Below are 20,810 nucleotides of genomic sequence, written 5' to 3' on the forward strand. Positions count from 1 at the left end.
AGCGTATTTTCAAATAATTTCCCACTCATTTCCTCATGATTGTCATCATGACTCAACGAATCAATGATTTAATCAGATACTTTTTTAAGGTTTTTACAACAATCGCAACATGTAATCACTGTAACAGTGTATGCAAATGAAGGCTTTATTTGAAGAAACACCATTCTGTCTCGCTGTAATCAATATGTGTGCGCACTGTTCTGCTTGTCTATGTGGTCTCTGCCCTGATCTGGCAACCTCATTGCTGTGGTCTGGTCTGTTGCGAAAAGCGCTTCGTCCAATGGTTCGCCTCACCGGATGAGTTGACATCTGACGTAATGCGTCGTACATAAGCTACAGCACACCGAGTTACCACGCACGTGCCTCGCCTCGCCTCGCCTCGCCTCGTTACTGAGTTCATCTTCAGATATACGAATCGGAAGAGTTTATTTTCTTGAGTTCCATCACTCGCATTTATTTCAACGCATTTCCCGCACACCGTTGAAACATGAGCTATCACAAACCCGACGAGAAAACTCTTCAGGGCCTGAAAGACAAAGCTAACAAGCTCAGGATCCACTCCATCAAGGAAACATGCGCCTCAAACTCCGGGTAAAATCTTATTCAGTCATTCAAAATTAATTCTCAGCAACCTTCTACACGATAAACGTCTGAGTTCGTTAGATTTGCACTTTTATGCATACAAATTCTCCTTTTTCGTACAAATGTTCACTTAATACCCCTGCACAACATGTGAACTTGACAAGGGGGCGGGTAACACTCTGGTTACTATTGGCCTGTATAATCTGGTTGTGAATAGTTTATTAGCATTGCGCAGTTACATCATTTTGTAACATAAATCGCGCTATGTTTGACATCCTTTTAGACTAGCGTGGCCTCCGAGCGAAAATAGGCTTAGCTCTCACCGCCCCTATTATTAGCACATCCTGGGGCTGCAGGTGGGATTATAAAATGTGTCAGCAGGTATAACTTTTAAAATTAACCAGCACATGCTCGTGCGCCACTCATTTAAGATATATCTGACGCACCACGCGCTGAGCTACAACAGACTGATTATTATGTGAACTCGCGCGTGCATGTTCTTCTTTAACAGGTTGTCACGTGGAGTTTTATATCGCGTGGTATCCATTGTGCTGTGGGTTAAAGTGCTGATAGCCCCCATGAAGTTATGGTCTGATGAAAAGCCCAGTTTTTTGAAATATGTGGATACAAGCAGGGTTCAACTGAAACTTTCACAAAAGAAAGCTTTGTTTTAAGATTGCTCAATCTATGCTCGCCAGTTCTCTTTTGTGAGGCTGACCAACTTATTTCCTCAGACAGTGATTTCTTAACATGCGCTGAAATAGATGGAGGAAATTTCTAAACTTGTAAAAGATGGAAAGGCTGCCTTGTTAATTAAATTAATCTCAATTCACTGCACACACGCACTTGTTCACAATGGAATGCAACAATCTTTTATCGTTGTAAATAGAGGAATTTCCCTGAGTGTTGAAACTTTCACCTGATACGGTTTGTTTTACAGTTATGACTCTTCCTCCTTTTCTGTTCCCTCTTATTTCTGGAAATGTATGATGCACACATATTTTTATAATCACTTTTATACATGTTGCTTCATTCAAACATCTACAAGGAAGTGTTGATTTTGACTAAGTCAGACCTTTGGCTGTCCCTTTTGAATTCCTCATGCTGAAACTGACCTGTGAAGTCTTGTTTGTTAATGCCTTTTCCAATTTTGTATTTCAGCCTAATTGAATCTCACTGTAGGACAAAGATGGTAATTCATCACTGTTGTTCTGTGTAGTGGGAAATTGGGAATGCATCGAGCAATAACATGGGACTGCATGTATTTTGACTAGCAGTTAAGATAACCGTTTTTGTCAACTGACATTTTTGTGGCCACTTAATTGCTTGACTGATTTCCAAACTCGGACCATAAAAAAAATCAACACTTTAAGCCTCTTTGGAAAAAGCAAACTAACAGTTGTACAATACTCAATTCAAAAACTTGGCCATTTTGTACTTTTTGATTGCAGCATGTCTAGGGAGTGGTTACAATTATATTTACCCTTAGTGAGTGAATTTTTTTTTACAGTGAATAATGCAGCCTTTGTAATGGCAAACTGTACTGTTTTTTTTTTTTTTTTTAGCCTCTCTAGCCCTTAAAGGGATAGTTCACCCAAAAATGAAAATTCTCTTTTCATTTACTCATCCTCATGCCATCCCAGATGCGTATGATTGACTGATTTCTACAGAACACAAAGATTTTTAGAAGAATATTTCAGATTTGAAGGCCCATGCAATGCAAAGTGAATAGTGAACAGACCAGAAGCTCCATAAATTACATTAAAAAAATTTTTATAAAAGTAATCCATATGACTCCAGTGGTTTAATCCATGACTTCTGAAGCGATCCAATCGGTTTTAAGAACAGCCCAAAATATAACTCCTTTTTCACAATAAATCTCAACATCTGCAGACTCCTTGGCGATCATGATATCAAGCTCGATTACACTTCCTAGCACTGTGTAGTGCTCTGTGCCTTTGTCAATCTCTAGGAAGTGTAATTGAGCATAAAATCATGATCATGCCTAGAGACTGCATTGGCAACATGTACAGTGAAAAATTAGTTATTTTGGTCTGTTCTCACCCAAAACTGATTGGTTCACTTCAGAAGACATGGATTAAATTGAGTCTTATGGATTACTTTTATGATGCCTTTTATGTGATGTTTGGACCTTCAGAGTTCTGGCCACCATTCACTTGCATTGTGAGGCTCAACAGAGCTGAGACATTTTTCTAAATCATAAGAGAATGTTCATTTTTGGGTGAACTGTCCCTTTAAGATTTATTGCATTCTAGTTCCTTTATTTGAATACTAGTGGCTATAGTCCTACTTAATGAAATATAGCTCTTAGTCTTGTGTGTACAAACTGTAACTGTTAGGTTTGGCAGTATTTTAAGTAATTGATTCTGATAAGGTGAATTACTGCACCTCAAAACCAGTAATGACGGTATCAACTTTTACATTTTTAATGCCATTTGCAATCAGTGTTCTACATTTTAAAGTGACCAGATGTTTGAAAGATAACCTGCATGTCTGATTGGTCTTTAACATCCAGCATATTTGAGTTGTCTGTTAATAATTGATGGATGGAGTGATTACACTTGTGTGCATTCCCACTTGTAGACATCCAACCTCCTGCTGCAGCGCTGCCGAACTCATGTCGGTGTTGTTCTTCCACACCATGCGTTACAAAGCTGATGATCCCCGCAACCGCTGCAACGACCGCTTCATCTTGTCAAAGGTGGGCTGCTGTTCTGTGTTGGACAAAATTGCTTACAATTTTTAGCTGTACTTGAAGGTCAAAGAGTTTAGAGAATGAAAGTTCTTATGGTACACTCATCCTCATGTTGTGCCACACCCTTATTACTTTAATTTTGGAAACATACAAGAACATGGAACATAAAAGATGACGTTAGGAATGTTGCCCCAGTCAGCATTCACTTTCATGCATGGGGGGGCGGGTGGAAGATGAAATGAAAATGAATGAACAAGTTAGTCCGTAATATTCTGCCTAACATCCTTTTGTGTTTCGTGGAAAAAAGACTCCTACGGTTGTGGAACAACATGAGTGGTTAATGTTTGTGTGAACAAACACTTTAATTCATGTTGTCCCTCCAAAGTGATTTGAGATTAAATGTATTCCCCTTTTACCTCACTGCTTTCAGGGCCATGCTGCTCCCATTCTTTATGCAGCCTGGGCAGAGGCTGGATTCATAAAGGAATCCGAGCTGCTAAACCTGCGTAAGATTGATTCTGACCTGGAGGGTCACCCTACCCCTGTGAGTAACACCCCTCAATCATGGCACATATCAACTCTCCAGCATAACGATTCATCATGCAAATAACTTAATTATGTTGGATTGACAAAGCCAACATTTTGTTATTCTACAAAGTTTTAGTGTTTTTTTCAAAATCCTTTAAATAAGATCAAAGTTTCTGACTAACTTCTCTGAGCTTTCAAGCTACATCCAGCAAACTCTGAATAGACCATCAAACTGTTCTGGAATCATGTGCTATGTCTTTTCTAACTGATCAGACTTGCAGTTTTCGCACAGTGGACAATCAATAATCGGAAGAATCTCCATAGACTTGTATTGACAATGTTCAAATGGGCCAACGGAATGCTTGTTAATTCAAACTCCAACTGTCAAAAATTCACATGTAAACAAACCAACACAAGGCCTTTAACCCTAGAATGCGTATGTAACTTCACCCCCCTTGTGGGTCAAAAAAGACCCAGGTGAGATCTAGATCAGTGGTTCTCAACCTTTTTGACTCCAAGGCCCCTCATTGTCTTAGAAAATATTCGAAGGCCCCCCATGTAGGGTATTAGATATAATAGATATATCTTATAAAATAAATAAGATATTTCCTTAACTTGTGATTCCAGAAATATCTAGAACTGTATGTTCTTCATAAAAAGCAAGCTGTTGAAGGGTGTTATTACAGTAGCATTTTCAGTAAGTTGAATTTTATAATAATTCTATTAAAATTATAATAATCTATCATATTTTAAATAATTAAGAGATCTTGAGGCCCCCATGGAAGTGTGCTGAGGCCCCCTTGTGGGTCAAAAAAGACCCAGGTGAGATCTAGATCAGTGGTTCTCAACCTTTTTGACTCCAAGGCCCCTCATTGTCTTAGAAAATATTCGAAGGCCCCCCCATGTAGGGTATTAGATATTTATTTTATAAGATACATCTATTATAAGATATTTCCTTAACTTGTGATTCCAGAAATATCTAGAACTGTATGTTCTTCATAAAAAGCAAGCTGTTGAAGGGAGTTATTACATTAGCATTTTCAGTGAGTTGAATTTTATAATAATTCTATTAAAATTATAATAATCTATCATATTTTAAATAATTAAGAGATCTTGAGGCCCCCATGGAAGTGTGTTGAGGCCCCCTTGTGGGTCCTGACCCCCTGGTTGAGAACCAATGATCTAGATGATTATTCTTTATAAAACTACTTATATTTGTTAATTTTGGTAGCCGTGTCTTATGTGGTTAAATGTTCCCCGTCTTGTGATGTGTAATTGCAGCAATATTTTTTTTTTTTTTTTTGTTTTGTTTTTTTAAACAAGGGGTTGCTCCATGAGGACAGTCCCTGTAATGGTTGTAATGTCATGCATTTTGGATATAATCATTGGCTGAATTAAACTTTCTGTACTTACGACACACAAATATGAACACGAACATGGTATTTAACATTTATTTGCATAAAAATGCAAATTGAAAAGATGTAGGAATGCAGATTCTCTTATTTTAAAAACTAAATTTTAAAGTCAGTTCACATGGTAGACACCTTAATTGAGGAATACCTGGAGTGGCAGATCATAGACCACTTAATGTAAATTATGTCTTAAAAATTAGATGCAGGGTCATTTTTGGCCCACATATGTGTTCTAGGGTTAATCTGCTTTAAGTCTCTCTTTCTCGCTCTTTCCACCTCAGTCGACTTGTGCATTCTTAGATGCTATTCTGCTCACTACAATTGTACAGAGTGGTTATCTGAGTTACTGTAGCCTTTTTGTCAGCACAAACTAGTCTGGCCATTCTCTGTTGACCTCTCATCAACAAAGCATTTCCAACCACAGAACTGCCGCTCACTGGATGTTTTTTGTTTTTAGCACCGTTCTGAGTAAACTAGAGTTTACTGCTGTGCGTGCCATGGAAATCCCAGGAGATCAGCAGTTACAGAAATACTCAAACCAGCCCGTCTGGCACCAACAATCATGCCACGGTCGAAATCACTGAGATCACATTTTTTCCCCATTCTGATGGTTGATGTGAACATTAACTGAAGGTCCTGACCCATATCTGCATGATTTTATGCATTGCACTCCTGCCAAACGATTGGCTGTTTAGATAATTGCATGAATAAGTAGGTGTATAGGTGTTCCTAATAAAGTGCTCAGTGAGAGTATGTTAGCTAGCTGTTTGTCTTACTGTAATGTCTGTATAACCATGAAACTTAAAACTTTTAAAACTAGTCGAAGGCTTTGTCAAGCCAACAACAATGTTTGTTTTGATAAACTTTGCCTTTCTGGTTAACCTTATTAAACAGTTTTAACTAATTGTAAAATTACTTTACAGAAACTAGCATTTGTGGATGTGGCGACAGGCTCTCTTGGCCAGGGTTTAGGAGCTGCTTGTGGTATGGCTTACACAGGAAAATACTTTGACAAGTCCAGGTACTCCAGTTCTCCAGAGGATGCAGTCTCAACATTTAATACCCTTGTTTTAATGAACAGATTCACCATTTTGAAAGCTTAAAACTATACAGTGCATTTTAATACAATAGCCCACTGTCTGGACAGCCCATATATAAAAATTTAAATGCCCATAATCGCATACTGGTAGGCCCCACTGGTCAAGAGTAAACATCTTGTAAACAACCCTGTGTGCATGTTCAGACCATGGCTATCATTTAATAATTGTGTCGTACAGGAAGAGTTAAAAGTCTGCTGCTCATTTGATGGTACTGTAACTGGATATGTCTGTTTTGTCTCATTAGCTATCGTGTTTACTGCATGCTGGGAGATGGTGAGTGTTCAGAAGGGTCTGTCTGGGAAGCCATGGCTTTTGCTTCATATTACAAGCTTGACAATCTGGTGGCCATCCTTGATGTCAACCGCCTGGGCCAGAGTGAGGCAGCCCCACTGCAGCATAACATGAACACCTACAAGGAGCGCTGTGAGGCCTTCGGGTTGGTCTCACTTACTTATACTGCTGATTTTTCTCTTTGGCTATGTTCAGAATAAGCATACTACTGTACTACTACTGTTTCTCCAGTGTGTATACTGTGTACTGTATACGCATTTTTCGTATGCATTGAACAATAATTTTAACGTTAGTTCTTGTTTCATTATATTTGGCAGTTCAAGAGTCAAGACTGAATAAAGTTGGATTTAAAAATGCAAGACAAACACTTCTGTGTCCGAGATAACTGATGGGATTCGCTAACTTAAACATGCACCGTAATGAGTTCATATGACAACAATGTAGCATACTACTTACTAAATGTTTGTTGCATAACACATGGTTCACATACTATTTAAAAAAAAAATAAATAAATAAAAATATATATTATTCAGTGTATACTGTGCAGTGTGCTAGTATCCATTAGAGCATTTCTCTCTGTAGTCCATGTTCGGACTTTATAACCTCTGTATGTTACTCATTTGTTTTATCAGCTTCAACACCTATGTGGTTGATGGACATGATGTGGAGGAGCTGTGCAAGGCTTTTTGGCATGCTGAGCAATTTAAAGGGAAACCCACTGCCATCGTAGCTAAAACCTTTAAGGGCAAAGGTCTCAAATGTGAGTAACTATGGGAGCCTCTACAGTAATTCAGTCGGCACACTTGATGATGGTCAACATTTAATGGTGTCTATTATTATAGTTGTTCTCATTCGTATTGTCTGTGCCCAGGCATTGAGGATCAGGATAACTGGCACGGGAAGCCTATACCTAAAGACCGTATGGACGAACTGCTTAATGACCTCATGAGCCAGATCCAGTCCCCCAACAAGTCCCTCCACCCTCAGTTGCCCAATGAAGATGCTGCTCCTGTTGACTACACACCCATCCACCTGCTCACAGCTCCAGAATACAAGATTGGCGATAAGGTTGGAGAAATAACACTTATGACAATACTTGTATCTACTATTAGGCTTTATACTGTTGTGCAAAGGCAAAATGCAGTTACTACAAGATCCTCACAAAAAACAAGCAACTTTTGAAGCCATGTTTCTTTGTTTCAGTGTTTGTGTAGTCACTACGTTTATTCTTTAAAGGGAAGTATAGTTCTTGGAGCAGCCCTTGATTGTTACACAATTCACTTTGAGCAAATGCCTTTCCATCTTCAAAAGTTGCTAAAAGGAAAAATCTAATGCCCTAGAAGACTAACTTATTTTTCCTTTTTTTTTTCTTTTTTTTTTTTTTCTGCCCAATCAGATCTCCACCAGGAAGGCCTATGGTGTAGCCCTGAAGAAGATGGGAGATTCCAGTTCTCGTGTTGTGGCCCTGGATGGTGACACCAAGAACTCTACCTTTTCTGACATCTTCAAGAAAGCCCATCCTGATCGCTACATTGAGTGCTTCATTGCTGAGCAGAACATGGTGTGTAACTGGGTGTTAGGTTTTACACTTAAGGTCCCGATATACTTCTAGAGAAGTTTTCTTCGTTCAGGGGTAAAAAGAAGTTCTAAACAGCTGAGCAACAGTATACTGTTTGTAAACATTCAGAAACCCGCCACACTGCTGTGGGAGGTAAAAAAAAAACCTGTAAAACCTTAATGTGTTACGACTTTTTGCCTCATTCTTTAAGTAGAATTCACAAGAGGTCAGTAAAAAGCTGTTTTAACCACTCGACAATGATTTAATGTAATATATATGCAATAGAAATTTTTTGTCTTTAGCATCATGAATTCAGATTGTAATGCGCTGACACGCTATATGATATGCGCCAGTTAATAGTTATTGTAATTTATGATGACACTGATACTACTGCAAAGATGGGTGTATAAACGAGTAATAATGTGCAGAATACAGACAAAAGAATGGTGATAGAGGCATATCTTACTTTGGGCAGATGTTTGAGTGTCTTTCACTGCAGATGGCACATGAGTGAATGAGCACTTAAGAATATTTGAGTAGATTTGATTCCTTGTAGACTAAAAACAAAAAACAAGCAAAAAAAATCGCATGACGTTCTTGTCTCCATGCAAACGATCGTATAGATGTAGGTACATTTGCACCAGCTCGCTAATAGCTCTGCACCCTGGTGTGTTCATGTTGAATACTGACTGAGAAGCGTAAGCAAAATAGTAGGTGGAGCTTCAGGTCACACATACCGATGACATGAACCAGTGGCAGTAAGATGTTTATCAGCCAATTAGAAGTTTTCTTAAAAGTTTGCCCAGGCAAGCTGTTACAAACCACTGAAACAAATGCAAAAACACCTTTTTGGCCAGATTTTGTTCTTAATGTCGTCAAACCCATTCGTTTGATTTCGAATGAAGAATATCAGAGCCTTAAGTTAACCCATGTGAGTGTTGTATCAGGTATACACTTATAGAAAAGTAGAAAACCATATGAGAGGCTGAATGGGTCTTAACATTTTGAGGAGTACTTTGTGACCACTATTTATTCTGATGGAGAATCGTAAGTACATGACCTCACCCGGTTAAACCGTAATCTCCTCTGACTGACTCTGTAATCTGTTAGTATCCTTCCTCATTACTTATCTCTCAGTGTGGGTGGTCAGGTCCAATTGAGTAAGCACTTGACAATGCTAATTCCCTCCTTCCACATCCTTATAAACATCCAGCTATGAGATCAAAAAGTCAAAATCATCCAGAAGTTTGATAGGTTTTTAAGTTGTAACACCAGGTAGTCAGGTTGTTTTATTTGGGGGAATGTATAATAAAATTTTTGTCTTGTGTTGCTCTCCAGGTCAGTGTGGCCATTGGTTGTGCCACTCGCGATCGCACTGTTCCATTCGCCAGCACTTTTGCCGCCTTCTTTGCCCGTGCCTATGACCACATCCGCATGGCAGCGATCTCCCAGTCCAATGTCAACCTGGCTGGATCCCATTGTGGTGTTTCCATTGGTAAGGAATCTGTTTTTCCTGCTGTAAACTAAATTGCTCTCAAATTTTTTGATCTTAGCATTTTGTGAATTTTTCAGATCAAAGCATTTTTAATTTTGTCCAGGTGAGGATGGACCCTCCCAGATGGCATTGGAGGATCTTGCAATGTTCCGTGCTATCCCAACATGCACTGTGTTTTACCCCAGTGATGGAGTATCTACTGAGAGAGCTGTGGAACTTGCAGCCAATACAAAGGTGAGGTCAATGGGTGCCACCTAATTTTCTGTTATAGAAACAACTTAAAATTAATAAATTCACCCATTTCGGAGAATGAGTGAATCTATTATTCTTTGACTTTGTATTAATGTTGTGATCTGTTTTCAGGGTATCTGTTTCATCCGTACCAGCCGGCCTGACACTGCAGTAATTTATGACGCTGGAGATAAATTTGAAGTTGGCAAAGCCAAGGTGAGAACAAAAACCTGTTTAGAGAATTTATCAAATTACTGTAGTTTGCTTTTGTAAATTTAGTTGACATTTAAAATGTTAAACAATTTGTTTGGTAATGCAGTGTCCACATGGAGCCTCCTACTGGGCAGCAATGAACTTTCTGGTTTTCAAAGGTTTTTTTTCCCTTGGTAACAGTTCACTTTCTGTCCTGTAGGTTGTGCGCCAGTCCGACAATGATCAGGTGACTGTCATTGGAGCTGGAGTAACACTGCATGAAGCACTTGCAGCGCATGAGCAACTGGCTAAAGAAGGTTTGCACAACCTCTACTGGCCATAACAGGAAGTTACATTGCAATCATTAACTACCTCTGATTTCATATACCAAGTCACAGCTTTCAGTGTTGAAGGACCTAAATCTTTGAAAATTATTAATGTGTTTATTTCATCTGTGTGCCAGGTGTGAACATTCGGATAATTGATCCATTCACCATTAAGCCCCTGGATGCCACCACTATTGTGGCGAGTGCCCGTGCCACAGGAGGAAGGGTGATCACTGTTGAGGATCACTACAAAGAGGGTGAGCTGCTTCTAGAGTTTTGTAATCTCATGATGGTCCAATTTCATATGACAGTGGTTCTCCACTGGTGTGTTCTAACAGCGACTGCAAGGAAAAAAAAAAAAAAAAAAAAAAAATATATATATATATATATATATTTTAAATGCGAATGATAAAACGTAATTAGGTTTACAAATTTTCTAAAGGGAGGAGGGAACGCTTCCCATATTCTTTGATGTGAAACGCCATGCCAAACTAAGCAGATACCGACATGAACCAGTTGTGTGACACTCCCTCAACCTCAAACCTGAACAAAACTTTGCAATGTATAAGAAAGCATGTCCCAGACAACAGGGATGTTGTCATGGTGTTTTTTTATTTTTTTATAAAAGTATCAAAGTAATACCAATTTGATTCCAATAATAATAATGCCTATAATCCTCAGCTTTGAAGTTCATTGTTGCTTTAAAAGAATATTCCAAGTTCAATAAAAGTTAAGCTGAATTGACAGCATTTTAGGCATAATATTGATTACCACAAAAATAAATTTTGACTTGCCCATCCTTTGCTATAAAAAAATAAATAAAAAGAAGCACATCTAGGTTCCATTGAGGCACTTACAATGGAAGTGAATGGGGCCAATTTGTAAACATTAAAATACTCAGTTTAAAAAGTATAACCACAAGATGTAAACAATCTGCATGTTAACATGATCATACTGTGATCAAATCACTTACTAACATTTTCTGTGTAATGTTATAGCCAAGTTTACTTCGTCTGCCATGATAATGTAATGTCAAACACTTAAAGCCTAAAATGACTAAAAATAACCATTTAAACAACTTTACAGCTTAAATAATACATGTCTTAACAGAAGAATTAATGTAAGTGCTTTTATAAAATTATCAGCTTCACATTTCTGCCTTTTTAATCCCTCCAAAAATTGGCCACATTCACTTCCATTGTAAGCGCCTCACTGTAACCCACATTTTTGCTTTTAAAAAGGATGGACTAGAAATAATTTTGTGGTAACCAAGATTATGCCACACATGCTGTCGACTGAGCTTAACTTGTATTGAACCCAGAAAATTCCTTTAATTTTAATGACAACTTTGTTTACTTTTTTACTATAAGTAGTTTTAGTACCTTGTTGGGTCACCACATGATGTCCTGAAGAAAAACCTGTTAAGAACGATTGTCATGATACAAGGAAAAGACTGGATTTTCTCTCTTATTTTTTTTCCTCTTTTGCTCTGAGAATTATTTTAGTGTTTTTTTTTTTTTTTTTTTTTTTTGTGCTCTTTGTAGGTGGCCTGGGTGAGGCTGTTCTGGCTGCAGTGGGTGAGGAGCCCGGCATCATGGTGCAGCGGCTGGCCGTGAGCCGTGTGCCCCAGAGTGGCAAACCACAAGAGCTTCTAGACATGTTTGGCATCAGTGCCAAATCTATCGTTGCTGCCGTCAAGCGCACTTTTGCCAACTAAAATCATCCCGTCCTTAAACCAACCTGAATTACACCCTCCCTGTTTCTCCTCTCCTAACCCAGCACCAAGAGACCAAACTCACAACACATTTATCATTCCAGAGGCTCACAGCATTTTCACTGACTAGATGAGTGGATGGTGAAAGCTGGGGATATGCCCATTTAGTCTGACAATTTTCTCAAAATCTGTGTGCACTATAGTTTAGAGAGCATCACCCCATGGCTCTGAAAGGTTTCCATTTTTGCATAATCAGTTTTGCCTTCTCGAGAGCTTTAAATGCTGCAGTAACATTGGGCTTTAAAGAATGTATTCCAATTGACATTTTCAAACACCTTAAAACAAGTCATGTCACATTGAAGTCATTTCATTATGTCCCTGTATCTTTTCACTGTGCTTTCTGTAATTACTTTAAAGCTAATATCATGAAAACTTCAATGCATGATGGTGCTTTCAGAGAGTAGTGAGTGTGTCTCTATCATCTTTTCCCATTTTGATTGCTGTTGTGTAAGCTACTGAATATCCCAGTGTTGCTTTGGTACTTAAACGGTTTGGTTTTCGTGACTTGACAATGTTTCTCATGTTACTGAGACTCCCTTACTATTGTTGCTTGTGTAAACTTAGTTTTCACTGCATTCCAGGTGTTAATAAATGGAACTGTCCATATTATCTGTCTGTTTACTTATTTTCTAGTAGACTAGTTTTATTTATTTTGTTTTGTTTTAAATCAGTCATTTTAAACCTTGAAAGTAGATGTGTGCATTAAATATTAAACAAGAAACTTTTAAATTGAGTACAAATAATATTACTATTATGGACAGTGAGACATGACGCCTTTGACTATTAATGCCAACACATTCCAGAATATGAAATGTAGACACGATTCCCATGCATCTGTACGTGTGAAAATGCTTAATTTGTCCATGCGCTGATTGTGACGTCAGGAATGAACTTGATTTCTTTTTTCTGTCCTTTGCATGAGTCGGGCAGGATTTTACTCGACACCCTTCATGAAGTCCAAAAACTCTGCAGGCATTAAAAATAACACGTTTTAGATTTAGATATGGATTTATATATAATGTAAATATTAATTTTGGTTTTTAAAGTTTGTTGAGAAATAGTGTAGCATAAATTTACCGTCGTAATCGATCTTTCCGTCATTATTTTTGTCTCCATCCTTCATGAGTTCCTCGATGTCGTCCTCGGTGATGGCCTCACCTGTCGACTCCAGCATGTTCTTCAGCTCGTCTAAATCAATATAGCCATCTCCGTTCCTTAATGAGACATGAATTTTAAACAGTAAATTGTGAGTGTGCAGTAGGCTACACTGTTGGTACATGATACAACCCTTTCAGCAAACCAGTTAGGGCGAATATCAGAATAATTAATAAATAACATTAATTATTAATATTCGTGACAGTTACATTACGTAAATAATATTCACGACCCAATCTGTGCCCGTTTGTGCAATGTGCCATTCACAGAAATTAAACTTGGAAGAGAATGTCATCTTTGACACAAAAATATAGGCCTTTTTACATTAATAGTTGTAGCAAACAATCGTTGTTTTAGGCCTATTTTTTAACTTTCATGACAAAAATGCTCAGTTGACTGATGTTTTTGGGGAAAATTGTTTTTGTTTTCAATCTTATGTGTCATAGGAACTAGGTATTTAAAACTGATGAGATTTATAATGTGCCCCCCACTTTTCACATCATTCCTATGCCTCTGTATGTAGTCTTCTGAAAAGTGTACATACTTATCAAACATGCGGAAGACTTCAGCGAGCTCTTCTTCTGATTTTCCTTTGCTCTCCTCTTTCATACAGCGCACCATCATCACCAAGAACTCATCAAAGTCCACTGTCCCGCTTCCTACAAACAAACAGAGACCGTGCCCCAAAGAAAACCAAATTCATAATTATATCGGAAAATTAATTGGTTCAACTCATTTTAAGATATTGTTTCTTTAAATCTATGGCACTGACAAGTTGTATTCAATGTTTTGCATTGAGTCTCTAATGGCTGACGTACCATCCTCATCTACTTCATCCACCATTTCCTGCAACTCTTCTTGGGTGGGGTTCTGGCCCAACATCCTCATCACCTTCCCCAACTCCTTAGTGCTGATGCAGCCATCCTCGGCGTCCTGTACGAAGATGTCAAACGCAGCGCGGAACTCTGCCAGATGCAATCAGACAGATATCAGTATGTCAACAGCAGTTTAAATAGAGTTTATAAAGAGAACGGAAGAGATGAAGTTGTGTTGAATCACAACACTATGTTAAAACTAACATGACAAGAAAGAGAGAAACTTACCATTTTTCTGTTCTTCTGTTAAGTTCTCTACCTGTTGGGTGGAAGAGGGAGATGAAAACCTTGCAATATTTGACTGAAAACTGCAGAGAAACCACAATTTTTTGTGAGAAAATATAGTATTTCAGTTCACAACGACTTCTACAAGAATAAGACACCTGTCTTATTTTAAAAGCGCTTAATGCTTGGCCTTCAGACACCAGATACCCTCTGGCCCATTGTTAAATGCTTTAACCTCAGTCCTTATGACCCCTCACAATTTCACCAGCTATTGTTAGATATTCTAATCTTAAATCCATGAACCAGCTACAACAGCATGCTAATAATTTGTCAGAATAGTTTTCATGGTATCTATTTCATCTATTTTGATGGTGTGTCCTGAGGCCATATGCCCAAGAAAGGGAACCAAACTTCTCTGTCCCATCTTCCATTTATCGATTTAACCTTGAGTGCTTACTACACACACAGTTTGCCAGGTTAACCTTGCAGTTACCAGCCCAGATTGGTAACCATTATGTAACACCAACGATTGGACCCACCACCATAAAATATGCCAAATTATTGCATTCCTAACTTACCGCTGCTTTATATACATCATCCATGGTTGTCCTTGGTTTGGGGTTTCCTTGTCAGAATTCCTTTAAATTCCTCAGAGGTAATCCAGCACTGAAGCCCAGTCACCCAGCACTCCTCTCACCACGGAAAACACAGGACGAAGAGATCCAGGGCCACCTGCTCTGGCCTTTATGGCTGGAACGGATGGCTCAGAAAAGACAAAGCCTTTTGTCACTCCCCTCTTCTATCTGAGAGTGACCGGGATGGGTGAAAAAGGAAAGGGAGTGGGGCAGAAAGGGGTTAGTGATGGTATGGGCTATAAATAGTAGAGGAATGTCAGAGACAACAGGCAGGAGAACTCGAGTTATGACAATAAGTCCTTGGCACTGGGCTTCCTGGCAGCCTGAGCAACACCCCCATATCAAAGTTCTAAACTTACCCACTGGTCACCTGCATTTGCCAATCATCGCTGAACAGCATCATGGCTCCTTTCTTGTAGCAGGCATTAGCCTGTTTTTCTGTGTGCAGAATTGAAGCTGTGTTTTTGGCACATGCAGCCATTTAAAATGGAATTCTCAATGAATGATAAGCATGGTCATCCAATCCTTCCAATCACAAGACCTTTATATATAATGATATATAAATGGCTGCTAGCCTTCTTCTGGCATCATTCCATCACCTCAAGTTCACCTTGATTTCTATAATTAAGTCTGAGAAAGTCAAGTTTCGTGCCTGAGTCACTCCATTGCAGACTGCAAGCCAAACCTGATTACATTTATCCCATTTAAAAAACATATTTGAACATATGCGCTTGTGAAATATTAACTATTATACAACAGTTAGTTCTGGTCCCCAAATCTGATTAGCCAAATGGCATTTTAACAGTGCTATTGTACAGTAACAGCCTTGGGACACCACTGTTTGTATTAATCCACTTCTCTGTATTTGCGCTGTTCCAAATGGTGGGGATTTTGATTAATCCCAATGACTCAAGTCTTTTGAATCGTCTCACCAAAGGGATTCATTCATTGATCATTGCTACAGATTACATCAGATGACATGTTATATTTGTGTTAAGGCTTGTACAATTGCCTGTGCTTCTATTGTTTATCATACTTAGAGATTCTTAATTTTTATTGGGGTGCTCTGACTCATAATCTGTCTGTTTAATGTTAGTATCAGTTAATAGCAGTCATGTTAGGCCAGAAGCAGCATGAACGCATAGACTAATGGCTTCTGAGCTGACATCATAATGATATGCTTCTATTCTGGATCTCACTGGCCTAAATAAGGAACTGGCAACTAGCAATAAACCTTACCTTAAAAGAGTATCAGAGTGGTAGATTACATGGCACCACTGCTGAAAAGACCAGCATTGCTGGTCACCAGTTTATGTTGTGTTTTGGGTCTTGGTCCCCCAGCATGGAATGCTGGTGTGCTGGTGTGTCCACCAGGGTTTTAAACTAGCTTCCCCAGCTTCATCAGAAAGACCATGCTGGTCAACCAGCTTCACCAGCTAGGTGTTGCTGGTGAAAAGCATGCCTATGCTGGTCCAGCATTTAGACCAGCACTAAACCAGCACTAACCAGCATAAACCAGCCCAGACCAGCATGGAAATTGCATGCTGGTTAAGCTGGTCTTTATAGTAGGGACACACACAATACATGCACAATAATATCATTGAGCGCAGATGTGGGTTCATTTTGCAGTCACTGTTTCAGGACATTTTCTGTTTTCGGGGAAGCTCTTCTTGCTTTCCCTTGGGATGTCTAACTGATGACAATATGTTAGCTTAGTGTATCTCTACCCATGTTCTTGGCAGCGTACTCCACAGCCACCTCGTTCTGAGAACATGTAACAGCTGAGACTCTGAGTTTAGAGGGCGTGTGTGGGACAAAATAGTTAGAATGGAGGGGTTTGACACTGGGCAGGTCAGCAGAGAGACTACACCAGTGATTCACTACAGATAAACATTTGGATGTGGAGAAGGAGTCTGGCAAAGTGGTTTTGCCAGATAGCGTAAAATTACAGATATTGTCTCATTCTTGCCCACTTTGTTTGTGTGTAGTACAGGTGTAATACAGGGTCATCCTTTATAAGAGGCAAAGGTTCAGGAAACTTGGAAACGTTGAGGGGAATCTTTTTATTACACTGCTCATTTTAAAAAAGGAGATTTTTGAAAAGTCTACCCTACAATATTTGTATCAAATTTCTGCCAAGCAACTTTAAATTTAGCAAGCAAATCACTTAATTTACTTTTATATACAATATACTTTCACAGTACATCTACTATAATAATTTAACAAAGCAGGTTTCAGTAATGAAACCTCAAACCAGATTTGAACTGTTAATAAAGCTAAAGAGATGAATGTATGAAGAAAAGTATGAACTTCATTCAAGGTGGGTGTGTAAAAAACATGCTTCTTATGTAAACATATACAGTTGTTGCCCATTTTGTAGCCTGTGTTGCCTAAGCAAATTTAAACAGTCGCAAGGCAGTATCTCACTTTGCAGTGATACTCTGTGGTGAAAATGTAAATGCAAACAATCTCTCCCTACACAATGTGACCCTGGAGAGCTCTTCTTTTTGTATGTGTATGTGAGACTCTGGCCCAACCTTAAACCTCAGGCTTTTTCTTGCTCCCCCATAGCCGGTTAGATTTTTCTAATCTCTGGTTTTACACTAATGAGTGAACTAAAGATATCTTGTGTACTGAAATTTGATACAGTGGACTCAAAAATATTTGAACATTCAAGCTACACTTAAAAGTAAGAATGCCATTTCATTAGATATCAAAATAGCAAACTAAGTGGCATTTACTGTAAAGAAGGTTAGCACAAGGACATCTTATTTACTTTCAGAGCAAACAGGCAAAAAAGTATTTGGACACTTTCTGATCGTCAAAACATATTGATATGAACTATACACTTACTGAGCACTTTATTAGGAACACTATGGTCCTAATAAAGTGCCAGATGTGGTCTTCTGCTGTTGTAGCCTATCAGCTTCAAGGTTCGACGTGTTGTGCATTCTGAGATGCTATTCTGCTCACTACAATTGTACAGAGTGGTTATCTGGGTTACTGTAGCCTTTCTGTCAGCTTGAACCTGTAACCATTCTCTGTTGACCTCTCCTCTGGAGACTGTTGTGCATGAAAATCCCAGGAGATCAGCAGTTACAGAAATACTCAAACCAGCCCATCTGGCACCAACAATCATGCCACAGTTGAAATCATGGAGATCACATTTTTCCCCATTTTGATAGTTGATGTGATCATAAACTGAAGCTCCTGACCCATATCTGCCTGATTTGATGCATTGCACTGCTGCCGCACGATTGGCTGATTATATAATCGCATGAATAAGTAGGTGTACAGGTGTTACTAATAAAGTGCTCAGTGAGTCAATGTCCATAGTTAATCTGATGACCTATACCTGTGGTTACTCTGCTAGGACACCTGTGTAAATCTGAGGATGGCTGACTTCATACATGTACTAAATATGACCTTGGGACCGGTTGGTTAAAACTAACTGCAAAGAAAGAATTTCCTTCTGAGAAAATGTCATAATTTGTTTGCAGATGTCACTTTTTTTATTATTTGATATTTATGCAATGACACATTTTTAAGTGTCGTTTGAGGGACCAAATACTTTTTGGGCCCACTGTATATGAAATTGCTATAAGCTACATAATGTATAAAACAAGTGTAGCTATATGCTTTGGACTGCATTTGTCAATGGCTGTCTGCCTCCATCTGTTTGTTTTATGAGTAAGAGAATCATGTCTTTTTCATTTTCTTACATTTGTGCTAATGGCAGTTTGCCAGTCAGGAATATCTTGTGGACGAGACATGGAGCCAGAGAGAGATGTGTACGGGTCAGTCAGGCTGATCGCTTGCTCCCCACTTGTTTGGATAACTCTCTCATTTGTCCATCTCAAGTGTTACAAGGTGTGAACACTGTATCATTGTGGCAGACATGACGTGACTAAAACTGACCATCACTTTCTCTCTCAACTCTCTCTCTCTCTTTCTTTCATAGACCTTTAGTGTTTGTTGGCACATCCAATGACTTTATAAGGAGGAGTTGGTATTTTTGTGAACATGGGATAAACTTGAAACCTGGCAATGAAACTCCTTGTACACGTCTAACCCCAGTTGTGTTCTCCTCCCTGTTTCTCCTCCTCCTACCTCTCTGCTGGCTATGAGGGAATTTAAGAGGGCAGCTAGAGGTGAGGCTGCAGGTACATGGTGAATGTCAGAACAGTGAGTGTGTAACAACAGATCAGATCGGAACCATGCAGGCTCTTTTGGTGGTCTGTGTGTGCTTAGGTATTTTATCTGGAACAGAAGCACTGAATGAACTGGGAAAATCCACAGAGAGAAATGAAGTAACAGACTCAGACTCACTCGTCACATTGTCACCTGAAACTGATGTATCATCCTCACAAGATCCACTGATAGATTCTCATCCAGAATCAGGTGAGTAGAGCAGCAATAATAACTTGAAAAGCTGTAGCACAAAATGAGTCTCAAGGCAGGTCAGACAAGACCATTGTTAATAGTTTATGGTCTTTGTTCTTCTCTATTTTAGTTTGACGTGTTTGTACAGAAATTAAATGACACTGTTATAACATAATTAAACAACATTTTATTAAGTAAATGTTTCAGTTTACTTAACGTTTTTTTAGCCAATTCTGCAGTTTGGTACTCTTATCGTTCTTGTTCCAAAATGATTTTTCGTGCATTGTTGGGGAGTAACTAAAAGTGGTGATGCTACTATCTACATTTTTCAGTTAGTTAGCTATTTTCACAATACTGTAGCATTTTCAGTATGGAGCTACATTTTCCAACGAGTAGCACTGTAGTGTCACATAACATTCCATATGTCATGTTGAATATTTCCTAATCCCTTCGAAGGGTTTACCCTTCAGACTAAGATCTTTGGAGGGTTCGGTATGCACTTTAGCATCATGTATCCAAGCCAAAGAAGCTGCTGTAATGAACATCACTTGCGATACACTTGCACCTAATCAGTAATCTTTATACATGATTTTGCCTCACAATTAACTATTTTTAGAATGCAAACCGAAAAGAAATTCTTTAAAATTTTAAAAAGATTAAGACATGTAAGCTTTATTTTTAAATATTTGTGTTTTATTTATTTTAATTTAAAAAGGTAAACAAATGTACAGCAAATGTTCAATTATTAAATAATAAAATGTCATGGCATATACTTATTTTGTTTCTACTTCTTTATTAAAATAACAGATTGAACAAATTTATAGTAAAATAACACAAGCAATAGCCAGTTTTAAACAGAAATCCTTTTATTTATTTATTTATTTATTTATTTTTTTAAAACATTCCAGGTCCGCTCCGTCTAGCAGCAAAGTGTCCATTGGTTGAACCTTACGGAAATGTTCAATTAGAAGGGCCCTTCGATGCAGCTATTTATGAGCACTTCGGTTTGGAATGAGCCTTTACCATGGTAGCCATGATTCTTTTCCCTTCGAAGTGCACTTCGGAGGCTGATTTATACTATTTGGAACGCACAGAAAATATTTTAAGTGAAACGTTTCTTTCGGATAGTTCATGTACTGTAAATAAACTGGTTTAAATAAATGATTCACTTATACTCCGCATCGGTAACTCTAATTTATTTAGTAAGACAGCTTGTTCGGAGGGTTTGTAAAGCCAGCGCCACATTAGCAGACTCCAAACAATGAAATTTTGCCCGAGGGTGTCACACTGGCCAACTGTTTTGCTGAGATCTCACTCTCTTCAGTCACAGGT

The 20,810-nt window shown here is 38.6% G+C and overlaps 3 protein-coding genes across 4 annotated transcripts in view; 2 read left to right on the forward strand and 1 right to left on the reverse strand.

Moving 5' to 3' along the window:
• Positions 1-337: 337 nt before the first annotated feature.
• On the forward strand, positions 338-12,811 carry LOC127419891 (transketolase-like). The gene is made up of 14 exons (XM_051661697.1): positions 338-591; positions 3,187-3,304; positions 3,729-3,842; positions 6,162-6,259; positions 6,583-6,774; positions 7,262-7,389; positions 7,501-7,697; positions 8,026-8,190; positions 9,526-9,682; positions 9,786-9,916; positions 10,046-10,129; positions 10,326-10,422; positions 10,569-10,688; positions 11,976-12,811. The coding sequence occupies exons 1-14, from the start codon at positions 488-490 to the stop codon at positions 12,146-12,148; spliced, it is 1,878 nt and encodes a 625-aa protein (XP_051517657.1). The 5' UTR covers positions 338-487; the 3' UTR covers positions 12,149-12,811.
• On the reverse strand, positions 12,812-15,267 carry tnnc1b (troponin C type 1b (slow)). Its single transcript, XM_051661701.1, has 6 exons — positions 15,039-15,267; positions 14,464-14,494; positions 14,179-14,325; positions 13,905-14,019; positions 13,283-13,419; positions 12,812-13,171 (listed from the first exon to the last, which is right to left on the reverse strand). The coding sequence occupies exons 1-6, from the start codon at positions 15,060-15,062 to the stop codon at positions 13,140-13,142; spliced, it is 486 nt and encodes a 161-aa protein (XP_051517661.1). The 5' UTR covers positions 15,063-15,267; the 3' UTR covers positions 12,812-13,139.
• The window catches only part of si:dkey-32e6.6 (extracellular matrix protein 2), a 32,841-nt gene continuing 26,338 nt past the window's right edge, over positions 14,308-20,810 (forward strand). Inside the window, exons 1-3 of one of the 2 annotated variants that reach the window (XM_051661699.1) lie at positions 14,308-14,352; positions 19,057-19,246; positions 19,347-19,496. In XM_051661699.1, the coding sequence (XP_051517659.1) occupies positions 19,219-19,246; positions 19,347-19,496 (178 nt within the window). In that variant the 5' untranslated portion in view covers positions 14,308-14,352; positions 19,057-19,218. The other variant, XM_051661698.1, reaches the window with a different exon arrangement.

Source organism: Myxocyprinus asiaticus, chromosome 29 (genome assembly GCF_019703515.2).
Source record: "Myxocyprinus asiaticus isolate MX2 ecotype Aquarium Trade chromosome 29, UBuf_Myxa_2, whole genome shotgun sequence".
NCBI classification, from domain to species: Eukaryota; Metazoa; Chordata; class Actinopteri; order Cypriniformes; family Catostomidae; genus Myxocyprinus; species Myxocyprinus asiaticus.